Source organism: Tachypleus tridentatus, chromosome 6 (genome assembly GCF_004210375.1).
Source record: "Tachypleus tridentatus isolate NWPU-2018 chromosome 6, ASM421037v1, whole genome shotgun sequence".
Taxonomy (NCBI): domain Eukaryota; kingdom Metazoa; phylum Arthropoda; class Merostomata; order Xiphosura; family Limulidae; genus Tachypleus; species Tachypleus tridentatus.
Window position 1 is genome coordinate 156,771,754 of NC_134830.1, and position 13,040 is coordinate 156,784,793.

Genomic DNA, 13,040 nt, shown 5'->3' on the forward strand with positions numbered 1-13,040 from the left:
TTTATAAAACATGCTGAGAAAGTTTCCGCTGCTCCTTTAGCGTTTAGTCTGTAATTACTCGACTCTTTGCAAGGTTAGTAAAGGGTTATGGAAACAATGGATCCTCCATTAATGAGTGGAACAAAGAAGAAACTGACAGTTTGACTCCACTACAGTATGAGATAAAGTTACAAAGATTGTTTACTTACAACTTTAAAACTTCCTCAAATGTAAACAGCTGGCTTATTGATCATATATCGATAATAAGAATGTGAGTATTGATACAAGATCAATCTCAGGGTCAAATATCTGACCAGTACTAATATTTTTCTAGAACATTTCTTTTTCGAATTATCAACACTCGATATGAATCATACGAAACTATTTATTCTAGAACGGATTATCGAAAGTTTTGTTTTAACTATAAATTACACTTTGTTTCTTACATTATTCAGTTTATTGTTTTCTGCTTTCTATTACGAAAAAAATCACACTAAAATTAAAGCAAAGTTTTTTTATTTAAAATTTAGTTTGCAGTAATTTCAAGTATATATTTTTCTTGCACAATATAACCTACGGGTTGTTAATTGAATGGAGGTAAGATTTCAGAACCTCATTTCTATCGCCGAGAATCCGGATCCTAATAAGCTGTAAAAATAAAAACACATAAAAAGTTTCATATAAGTTGAGTTAAAAGTACAAAGTTGTCGATGTTGTTATAAATATGTTATTTGATTAACTTTACGATTTTTATCGGATTGGGGATGTTTATTCATGATGACGAGAAATCCACTTCAAGTAAAATTGTATCTCAGGAGATTTGGTATGAGTATTAAAAGTTTTATTAAGATAAAAGTAGAGAACATCGTTTCAACTTTCTTAGGACATCTTGAGGTTAACAAAGAGTTCGAAACTTTCTCTTTGTTAGATTGCGGAAGTTTTTGTTTGAAGACAACTACAAATTATGTGATTACTGTTGTAATTGGTTTCAATATGCACAAAATATGTATAATTTTCTGAACAACTATTCCACTTATGAATCTCCTCCTATTTTCTTACACGTGATTCAAAAGTAGAATTGAAATGTTGTATTCTTACTCTTTAATAAAACTGAAGACTACTTATCCTCTCTCTTTTCTCAACGAGATATCGATGACTTTAGTGACTTTAATCGCTAATATCTGGTTTAGGTTTTCTGCGATAATTAAACTTCAGATACCCCATTGTGTAGCTTTGCATTAAGAAGAAAAATGTGAGCGATGGTCCTTATGTTTCTCATTTCATACCTAATATGTTTTATAATGCGTATAAATTTTATGCTCTTAGATAATGTGCTCTTATTATACATTATTCAGAAAAAAATTATACTGTGTAAGAAAATGTTTACTTTTTCTTGCTTCTGGGCAGAAACTGTTCTTTCCCAATTGCTTATGCCTAAAGTAAATGGAAGAGGTCTAAATTTCTCTTTAAACTTTGCTCTTGTGACTTGGGTAACGAAATTTTTAAATTTACCAATTTTCTAGAACATTTCAGGTATATTCAGTGCTGAGTAGCTGATAGAAAATTTTCTCGAATTTACAAGAATTTTCAAGAACATTCTAGAATGTTGTAGAACTAACAAGCATTTTCTCGAAAGTTGTAGAATTTACAAGAATCTTGAAGAGCCTTTTAGAATTTTCAAGAGCTTTCCATAGTAATATATACCCAGGAGTTCACCACTCACACATCAATTTAGTTCTAGCTACCTAAGTGAAAATAAATTTGTAAATTCTCCATTTACAAAACTTTATGTATTTTTTCCACCATTGAAATATTCCTCACAAATCAGTACGTACAAATGTTTCATATTAAAATGTAATATGAACACTTAAGACATTAGGGTTTTGTGGTAAACAATGTGTAAATTATGCATATTTTTGTTACTTGTTTTTCACTTTTCTACTAGTGCATTCAGTTTGTTTCCCAGAAACAAAAATATTAAAATACTCAAATGGATTCATAAACTAGTTGTAATTCTCTTGGATTTTGTTCGATCTTGATAAAAGTGATTTTAACGATTTTGATTACCAAATTTGTTAATAAAAATTACTTATCTTTGAGATGATTGAATGTTCTTTTTCTCATGTTTTAACGTCAATTGTAAAGTCAGTTGCAAATGAAGTACTTTTTCATTTGTTCCCAAAACATATACTCTTCAAGATGCATATCATATTTAAAAGAATCGTGTATAAATGAGTTTGAAACATTGCCTAAAGGCCCTTCCGAGGATAATAGGATCCAATTTGTGTTTGAATCCATGAGAAAAACAATTTCAAATACATTTAAAACATTCTTTATTAATGTAACTTGAGACACGAAGTTTTCATCATCTCATTTGCATTTAAGGGCATGGAAGAGCTGAGTAGAAGACTTAGTGTGATAACTGATATTTAACTAAAAAACATGTGTTGAGTTTCGATTTCGTTTAAAACAACATGTTGGTACTTTGTAGAACCCTTACTTTTAATTTCGTGAAGTGTGAAGGCTCAGTCAAATTTAAGAGGCTTAGTTAGGCCTAACACGGAATGTTATACGATACTCTCACATTGTTCATTTCAAAGCATTAATGCCACAATTTATTAGACTTGCCTGTTGATTTAGTAACAATATCTGCATATTCTGATAAACTTAGTGCAATGTCCAGAAATACGAATCTGTCATACTTAAAACTTGACGTCAAAAGATAAATCACACTTAGAAATCTTACACTTTGTTGTAAAAGTTGAGTTTGAAATTTTTGTGACATATCTTCTTATGATGATACAAAAACAACTTCCTATCAAAAGGAAAACATACGAAGTATAGCATATTAGGCCTTTTCTCAGAGGAACCACCCATCCCACGCCCTAATCCCTAGTTATATTTTATATAATGTTCCAGAATGCTAAACGTTTCGATACCAGTGGAACACATATCCCATGTTTTCCCTTCTGGGTTGGAATCGAACCCCCGATTTTAGCGTGGTTATTTCGTAGACGTACCTCTGTACCAGCAGGGAACAACGTGTAGTGAGAACTATCGACTTCGTGCTACAAGTTTTCTGTTGTGGCAAGTTTTAATTTTTGTGTCTCTTCTCAGTAAATATGAAGAACAGTTCACTCTTCGTATGATTTTCATACAACCTAGTTAATAAGGTTAATAGTTACGAATTTTCTTTGAATAACCCAAATTATTATAATCGTCTCGTCTTAGAAACATGAACCTTCTTATAGTCTTGTCTCAGGATCCAGGTGTGTCTAATTTTATTTTTCCGTACATACGAAGAATCACGAAAAACTTAGGAACTTGAACGATAACATAAAACATATAATAAAGTGATTTTGTTTCCCCGGGATGGGACATAATATATGTTTACCCAATAGATAAATTCCTTATATTCACACATCGTTGTTTACCAACTTATTATTGTTCAACAGTAAACTGAAACTATAACTAGTTTAGCTGTTTGAATAGTTACCACAACTTAAATGTGTTTTGTTTTCCATATTTTTTCTATAACTCCTCTGTATTATAAACATGGTCATTATAAAACTTATTTATTTTGTTTCAGAAAGTTTATTCTAAAGAAGTATTTAATCCACATATTTTTAAATGAATTACATTATGAGAAGATTGAAAAAAACAAAATCTTTCGTTTCTTAGTATTTCACGAAAAAATATTATTGTGTATATTTTCTCATCACCCGTGTATGTTTCCCAGTGTTTGTACTTGTATTAGATTGATTTAACACAAATATGGATGGGAAGAAAACTATAAAATATGATGAACTATGTAGAATGGACGGCAACTGCCTGTTGGGGAAACACAAGTGTAGAGGACGACGTTTCAAAAGTCTTCCGTCTTTCGTCTTCAAGTCGACATGAAGACATATTTATTTTACTACACCGTCAAATGTTTCATCCTGAGATTTATTAATTGTAGTGACGAAGGTGAAATTTGGTTGCCACTGTAAAGTCAATATCGATGTAATATTTCTTGAAGAATGTTTATAAAAGTTTTTGATAAATATTAAGAATAAGTTATTCTAAAATATAAAAACATTTATTTATAAATGATAGTGCCATCTATTGGTATAAAAATATTTAATATGAATTTCACACTGGAACTTAAAAGTGGATATCATTTTCTCTCACATATCTGTTAGTTCCCATAAAGGATGTCAAAAATATTACATTTCTGGTAAACACTGTTCATCATAAACTTAACATTATGGTTACATGTATAAACTTTATTCAGTTTATAAGTTGAAACTAACAACGCTGTGGAATCAATAAACGAGTCTAAATATTATAAAACTACACGTGAGGTTTTTCTTTAATAAACCTATTGATTAATTTCGTTATTCAAATAATCTTGTCAAAATAGACTAATAATAAACTAGCCTAACTAAGCATTTGATTCTGTATCGAAGCGTGTTCCTTGTAAAGAAGAAACACACAAACAAACAGATTAACAAAAGTTTTCTTTTAACTGTAAATTACACTTTATTTCTTACTTCATTTACTTTATTGTTCTTTATTTTCTGTTACGTAAAAATCAAACTAAATTTGAATGCAAAATTTATTTATATCAAAAATCAATTTACAGTAATTTCAATATATTTGTCTTTCATTTTATAACCTACGGGTTGTTGATTGAGAAAAGGAAAGATTTCAAAACATCATTTCTATCGGCGATAATCCAGATTCTAAGAAGCTGTAAAAAGAAAAACATATATCCTGTTTAATATAAGTTGAATTAAAAGGACAAAACTGTCGATGTTGTTGTAAGTTATTTTATTATAACATATAAATATATATATATATATACCAGTGGGATCTTGTGTAACAAATAATATATCACAGACGCTATTTATGAATCTTTTCCTATTTCCTATTACAGCTAATTGTAAAGTACATGTTAAAATGTTCCATTCTTACCCTTTAATAAAACTGAAGATTACTTATGATGTACAAGAATAACAGTCCTTTCTCTTCTCCCAACGACTTATCAATAACTTTAGTGACTTAAATCGCAAATATCTGATTTAGGTTCTATGCGATAAACAAAGTTCACATACACCACTGTGTAGTTTGTATTATATAAACAACGTGAGTTGATGCTCTAATATTTCTCATTTCATACCAATACGTTTTTCTAATGTGTCTAAATTTTAAGCTCTCAGACATTACACATTAATTAGAAAAATTATTACATATATTAACACTGAGAAATTGAAAACTCTTTAAATATTCAACAATTTTAAAAACAGTAAAGTTAACAATGCAGCTTCTTACAAAAGTTAACAAAGCAGTGACGATGTGGTGTGTTTGTTATTAAAAGACCAGACTAAACATTTTTATATCATGTGAGATAATGTTCACATTGATAAAAAAAACATAAAATAAGTCACGAATATTTTGCCCATGAGAGAACAAGTATGTTTAATACGATAAAGATTTCAATAAGAAATCCTCATATACACGAGCCGAGAGGTATGGCCTGGTGGTTAAATTGATTAACATTATTATTAGAAAAGTGAAACTTTGAAACACTTTCGCATTTACATGTTGATATTATTACTTATTTATACTAACATGAACATAGAAATTAAGTGAGTTGTTACTAATTACCCTCCGCCAATACGATTTTATGTGTCCAATTGTAAACTGTTATTCATTCTTAGTTCACGATACAATAATTCTATCATTCCTCCGGAACTGTCTTGTCTTGCTTTTCGTGTTCCTCTTCTTAACCCATCTATTAAGTTGGGGTCACTGTCAAAAACCAAGCCTACGTCTGGGTCTCTTCTAAACATATTCTTCTTGTATTTTACATTTTCGTTACATATTCCGAAATCTGGTTTCTTGTCAAAACCACTTTTATTTCTACATCTGTTTAGAGCTCTGCTACTTTCCCCTATATATTCGTATCCACTATTACCATTGTGGATGTTTCGGGTTATTTTGTTACTTCCGTTTTCAGCGTTATTTCCTACAGTGTGGACCGTAATCACCAAAAGTAGAATGAAATTCTGTAAAAAAATAAATATTTTTTTATGAAACTATGACCATTAAAAAAACAAACTACTTGCTTCTTCTGTGAGGAAATTCTGTAGACCCATAGTTATTTCACAGAAACATATAGTTACACAAACTAGCACGATGTAAATTAGCTTATCCTATAACTTTTTCTTCATAAAGTTTTAATATTTTATTACGAAATGTTCAAGACAGACTAAGTATAAAATAAATGGCATTATTCATGTTTAGTCCAAATCGTTTAGCCTAATTTGTATTAATAACTGTAATGGAAATGACTTATTAATTTAGTGAATGTAGTCAACATAAATATTATTTTACTGGTGTTGTGAAATTTTCCGCTTGAGAAGCTGTTGAGAAATTCAACATAATTTTCTTGTTTATTGTTTTATATGATGAGATTGTTTGTCACGGTATTGTTTTACTGGGAATTCTGTTATAATGAAATAGAATATCTTCTAAGAATTATATTATCAATTTATATTTAACTAACAATGTAATGAGATCAGGTCTCTAATGAACAGAAATTAATTTTGGTCTATTTATCTCAAATTATTTTGCCACTTCTCATACTTGAATGATACCATGCACAAAATACAACTATGTGTCTCCGGTGAGCTGTAACAGACTTTAACCGATAAGTAACTTACAGAATAAGCTGTAAAACACTTACCACTAGCCTCATCTTCATTACAGTGCAATAAGCAAAAAGACCTTGATATCGGCTCCAAGTAAGTTCGTTATGTTAATAGTGTTCTTCAAATTTACGAACTTTTATAGCGTATTGTTATAACGCAATCATAGTGAAGGCCACAGCTCTGAGTTACGAAACTGTTATAACCCAGATTACTATTTCCTGATTTCAAATTATACAAAGGTCATACTTCATAATTGGCTTCTTCTCCAGATGTGTTGACAAGCGAATTTAAATCACAAATCAACGCGTCAAACTTTATAGAAATGTTTTCAGTTTTCTTTCTGACACTGATGTACTTTCAAAGTATGGTATCTGGAAACTGAGTGGAACTGAGCTCCGAATTTTACCATTTTAAGTTGAAACTCACTTCTAACAAACAGGCAACAAAGTAAGGAAATTAGAATTATCCACGATTATGACTATTATAAAATTAAAAAAAATAGTTAATTGATGAAATATACACAAAACAGAAAAAAAATAGTCCAAGAGAAGCTCAATAACAAAATTATCAGAGTGACAAAAGTCTCTCAGTCTCAACATATGTAACATAATTCATGTTATACATGAAAGAAAATGTAACAGGATATAGGTAAAAAAAACGTATGTAACAATTAATATTCCCTTGTTATATATCGACTTGTAACCTGAGGATCGCGGGTTGGTGTCTCCGTGAAACCAAAATACTCGTCCTCTCAGCCGTGGAGCCGTTACAATTTTACGTTCAATCCCACTATTCGTTGGTAAAAGAGTAGCCCAAGAGTTGGCGGTGAGTGGTGATGACTAGCTGTTTTCTGCCTACTTTACACTGCGAAATTAAGAACCGCTACCTCAGATAACTCTCGACTAGCTTTGCGCGAAAATTCAAACGAAACCAAACCAACCATTGTTATATGAATTCATGGTACTAGATAGTTTTGTATACCTGACATTCACAAGTTTCTTGACCTTTATAATAAAACTCTCTTCAACTTGTATTGCTAAGACAATTTTCTTCGTCTGAAGTATGGTATGAAGATATGTTTCAGTTAAAAACTATTGCTAAAAGAATGTAAAAATTACCTTACTTTATATATATATAATTTACTTAATGCGACCTGTGATTGATATGAAAGACGCTAAACGTGGCTTAATTAAAGTTAATGTTGTCAAGTTCATAAGAAGTGTATATAATAAAACTTGTGAGGAATTATATAGCTGTATTTATATCAACATATCTATGTTAGTAATGTGTGAAGTTTGGTTTGTTTTGAATTTCGCGCAAAGCTACACAAGGGCTATCTGCGCTAGCCGTCTCTAATTTAGCAGTATGAGACAAGAGGGAAAGCAGCTGGTCATCACCACTTGGGCTACTCTTCTACCAACGCAGAGTGGGATTGACCATCACGTTATAATGACCCCAGGGTCGAAAGAGAGAGTATGTTTGGTGTGACGGGGATTCAAACCCTAGACTCTCAGATTACAAGTTGAGCGCCCTAACCACGTAACCATGCCAGGCTGATCTACTTTTATTTAAATTATTAAAAAAACAAGAAAACATCAAATAGAAACAATAAATATTTTATTAAACACGTAGACATGGCGTGACCTGATGGAAAGGTAGCGTTCGACTATTACATGATGTGCTTGTCTCGGATCCCAAACACGGCTATCGAACATGTTCACCTTTTCAGCACGTGTGAGCGTTATAACATTATAGTCAATTGCGCTATTGTTTCGTAAAACAATAGCCCAATAGTTGATTATGGGTGGTATTGACCAGCTGCCTTCCCTCTAGTCTCACACTGCTAAATTAGGGACGGATAGCACAGATAGCCCTCGAGTAGCTTTGTGTGAAATTCCAAAAACAAACAAACAAACATTTTCACTTTTTTATTACTGCATTCTGTTTGTTTTCCAGAAATAAAAGTATTGAAATACTCAAATGGAATTATTATCTACTTCAAATTCTTTTATTTTGTTTAATTTTTAAACATGATTTTAACGATTTCGATTACCAGACAACAATATTAAGTAATTTTACGTTTCGGTTTTTCTCTCATTATGTAGCAAATCACTTGATGCTTATGTTTAAGTGTTGCTAGAAACATTTAAAAACAATCTTTATTGATGTTACTTTAGACACGAAGTTTTCAGCATCTCGTTTGCGTTTAAGGGTCAAATACTTTTACACGTTTAAAAGAATGTCAAGGGCGTAGTGTACTAAGAAGTTCTGAGAAGAAGTCTCAGTGTGATAACTGATATCTAACTAAACAACTTGTTTTGAATTTCGATTTCGTTCAAAATAACATATTGGCACTAAGTAAAACCTCTACTTTTAATTTCGTGAAATGTGAAAACTCAGTCATATTTAACAGACTTAGTTAAGCCTAACACGCAAAGTTGTAGGTGTGACTTTAAAGTAATATCGTTTATTATACGATACTCTCATATGGCTCATTTCAAAACATCCCTGCCACAAGTTATTAGACAGGCCTGTTGGTTTAGTAATAGTATCTGCATATTTTAATAATATTATTGCTATGTCCGAAAAAAACTAAATGTGTCATTCTTAAAACTTGACGTCAGAACATATATCAAACTTAGGTTTCTTACACTTCGTTGTAAAAGTTGAGTTTGATTTTTTTGAGAGATATCTTCTTATTATAATATAAAACGACTTCCTATCAAACGGAGAACATACAAAGTATAGAATATTAGGCCTTTTCTCAGAGGAATTACACATCCCACCCCTAATTACAAATTAAAATTTATATAATGTTCCATGATACTGAACATTTCGAAACCTATTGAAGAAATATCACAAGTAGACCCTTCTGTATTTGTGTACATAACTTGAAACAACCAACTGAACTGTCCTGAACAGTAGAGCAACACTATCCAGTTAGGGTTCATTTCAACAGGAACAAAACATTTTGGTGAATGAATATATGTTGACTTACATATTTATGTTTCGTTTGCTGGCCCTGTTTAATGACGTCACTAGGTTTATAACGGGTAGTGTGTGTGTTTGTGTTTTTATAGCAAAGATACATCGGGCTATTTGCTGAGTCCACCTAGTGGAATCGAACCTCCGATTTTAGCGTTGTAACTCCGTAGACTTACAGCTTTATCAGCGAAGGTCAAAGTAAAGCGAGTATAGCGTCAGTAAATATGATGTAGAACCGCTCGTTCTTCAGACGAGTGCTATAGAACCAAGTTAATGGTAACGAATTTTCTTTGAACAACCCAAATTATTATAATCGTCCCGTTTTACAAACAGGAAGCTTCTTATACTCTTATCTCAGGATCCATATGAGCCTCATCATATTTTTGTGTACATACGAAGAATAACGAAAATCTTTGTTTCAGGAACTTAAAAGATAACATACAATAATGAGACGAAAAAACAACTTTATGAAAATATTTTTGTTTTACCTACGGTTTTGTCGTTAATAAAAACTATCGAAAATATTCTAAAAAATAACAACGTAGAGGTTCAAAGCAAGCTTTATCTCAATCCACACATGAGTACAATCCATTAATAAAAGGTAAAACAATGTATGCCATGAACTAATTAAGGAAGTTAATTAAATAACGAACAGTTATAAGTTAGTTTGTTTTTGAATTTCGCGCAAAGCTACACGAGGGCTATATGCGATAGCCGTCCATAATTTAGCAATGTAAGAAGGCAGATAGTTATCACCACCCACTGCCCACTCTTGGGCTACTCTTTTAACAACGAATAGTGGGATTGACCGTCACTTTATAATGCCCACACGGGGGAAAGAGCGAGCATGTTTGGTGCGACTGTTGTTTAGTCATGAAAATACGAAAAAATATATATTTCGTTAAACTGGATATGTTTCGTCTTCACCTTTTCAACATTCTTATCTTTAACAACAATAGCAAAGGTACCACGGTTTAATATTTTGTAGACCCCAATCTACTGCCTGGTACGTTTTTTTTTTTTGATTACCACGATAATTAAATTGGGTTTTTCAGTGAATTTTTTTTTGTTTCGTGAAATATATCGCCCTCTAGTAGCACAGAGACATATCTGCTGACTCAAAAATCTAGAAACCAGCTTTCGATACACGTCGTGAGCAAAGCACAGATAGTCCTTTGCGTGGCTTTGAGTTTAACCTTAAACAATCGTGAGATATATCCACCACAATGAACATAAGTAAATGTCGTTTGTAATGAATTTATAACATAAGTATCGAAACTTTCATAAGGACAAGTTATTTCCGCGTTTACATTAAATACGACGTACGATGTAACATAAACCTTTGTTGTCAAAATAACTAACATTCTTACGTAGAACTGAATGTATAATAGCCTCTTAAACGTACATAAAAAGCTAATAAAAGAAATGCAGCTTAACAATAGTCAAATAATCATTCAAATTTTGTTTTGACGTAAAGTTTGTTGCTACTGATAGTTAACATTCTCTACAGTTGTTGGGATGGTGTATCCTTTAGAAATAGAGTTAAAACTTGGTTTAGTTTCGTTTGTTTGTGAAATTCGTGAAAAGCTACACGAGGGTTTTCTACGTTAGCTATCCCTAATTTAGCAGTATAAGACTAGAAGGAAGGCAACTTGTCATCACCGCCCACCCTTAGTCCTGGGCTACTCTTTTAACAACGAATAATGAGATTCACGGAACATTATAACTTCCACATAGCTGAAAGAGCGACCATATTTCTTGTGACGGGGATCGAACTTGCGACCTTCAGATTAGGAGTCGAGCTCTCTACCCATGTGGCAGCTAAAGAGTAACACGAAAACAAAGATGAAATATGAAGTTTTGAATTTAAATATGTATGTTCCTCGATATTAGATTATGATGCTCTAGTAATCTACAAAAAATTTAAGAGCCATATCGTATCTTCATCGGCCTCCACAGCTGCTAAATCGTTTCTCGGAGAAACCATCCACCCCCTCAACTCGTTCCAAATGAAATTTTTTATATTGTTCCAGGATGTTGAACGAAACAGAATAAAAGGTATTTTCGAATGGGTGTTTTTTTTTTTCAGAAATTCGTTTCATTTACATAAATTATCGTATTTGTTTAAGTTTTGCTTAATAATTAACTGAACCAGCGTATGAGAACCAAACTTTTGTCCCTCTATTTGAGATTGTGCGTGTCCTTTCTTACAGCAAAGCCACATCAGGATATCTGTTGAGTCCACCGAAGGAAATCGAACCCATAATTTTAACGTTGCATATCCGCAGACGTACTGCTGTACCAGCGGGGGACCCCTAAAACATTTAACAGTTTTAAAGAATCTTATTAAATACAACAATAACATATGAAACTGTTTTCCTGCATCATAGTAAAACTGTAACCATGCAGGAAATATAGTAGTATTAAAGTAAAGTAAAGCTGTTTCAGTAATTTATTCAAAAGGAAACGGTGAAAATAGGTCAATAAAATATTATATGTTGGGAATGGAATTGCAAAGAAAATGTAGAAATCTATAAATTTAAGTTTAATTGTTTTTTAATGTTTTGAAATTAGGATTTCAGTTAATAAATGGAAGTTTTCAATAATTTTTTTCAGGATAATAGTGCCATCTAGTGTGACTCAGACAAACTAAAAGCAAATAAAATGATTTATTTTACGTATGTGTCTGTTGAATAAAAATATTTTAATTTAAGATTATGGTAAAATCACATCGAATAATGATTTCTGACTGTAGATGGTAGTATCAAAAGCGAAGTTTAATTAGTCTGATGGTACAGCATCAACTGTGAACTTTATTAGACTGACAGCCACTGTTTTCATTTGTTAAAATGAATATAGGTCAAAGTATACAGTAAAAAATTGTATTATGAAAGAAATCTTCTACTGTCGCGAATCGTACATCATATCTCATAAACGTATTTTGAGACGTGTTTATACACGATAAACATCGTTTGCGAAATAATTTTTATCGAATCCATTTGATACAAAATACAGTATATATATTATACATTATGTATATTACAGACATTATAATCAATAAAGTAATTGAAACTAACCTTAAAAGAACAACATAACATACTTTACGAAGCACGTATGAATGACTTGGAAAGAAGATAATTATGTATATTAAACATTTGCATTGATTTCATGTCTATTTATTTAATCTTAAACAGCTGTTAATTGAAACTATCACGTACATAAAAATCGTATTTAATGAGAACTCCAGTTGTTAATCACACATGATATACCAACTGGAAAAAGTTGTTATAAAATAACTTCCTGTCAATGAAAAGCAGCCTAACCTAAACTCAGAAGAAAAGTTTTACATAACATAACGTAACGGTATCTAATCTAAAC

General features: G+C 31.6%; 1 protein-coding gene across 1 annotated transcript; it reads right to left on the minus strand.

Moving 5' to 3' along the window:
- Window positions 1–3,860: 3,860 nt before the first annotated feature.
- LOC143251515 (uncharacterized) lies at window positions 3,861–6,964 on the minus strand. Its single transcript, XM_076502791.1, has 3 exons — window positions 6,713–6,964; window positions 5,632–6,032; window positions 3,861–4,714 (listed from the first exon to the last, which is right to left on the minus strand). The coding sequence occupies exons 1-2, from the start codon at window positions 6,728–6,730 to the stop codon at window positions 5,649–5,651; spliced, it is 402 nt and encodes a 133-aa protein (XP_076358906.1). The 5' UTR covers window positions 6,731–6,964; the 3' UTR covers window positions 3,861–4,714; window positions 5,632–5,648.
- Window positions 6,965–13,040: the final 6,076 nt, after the last annotated feature.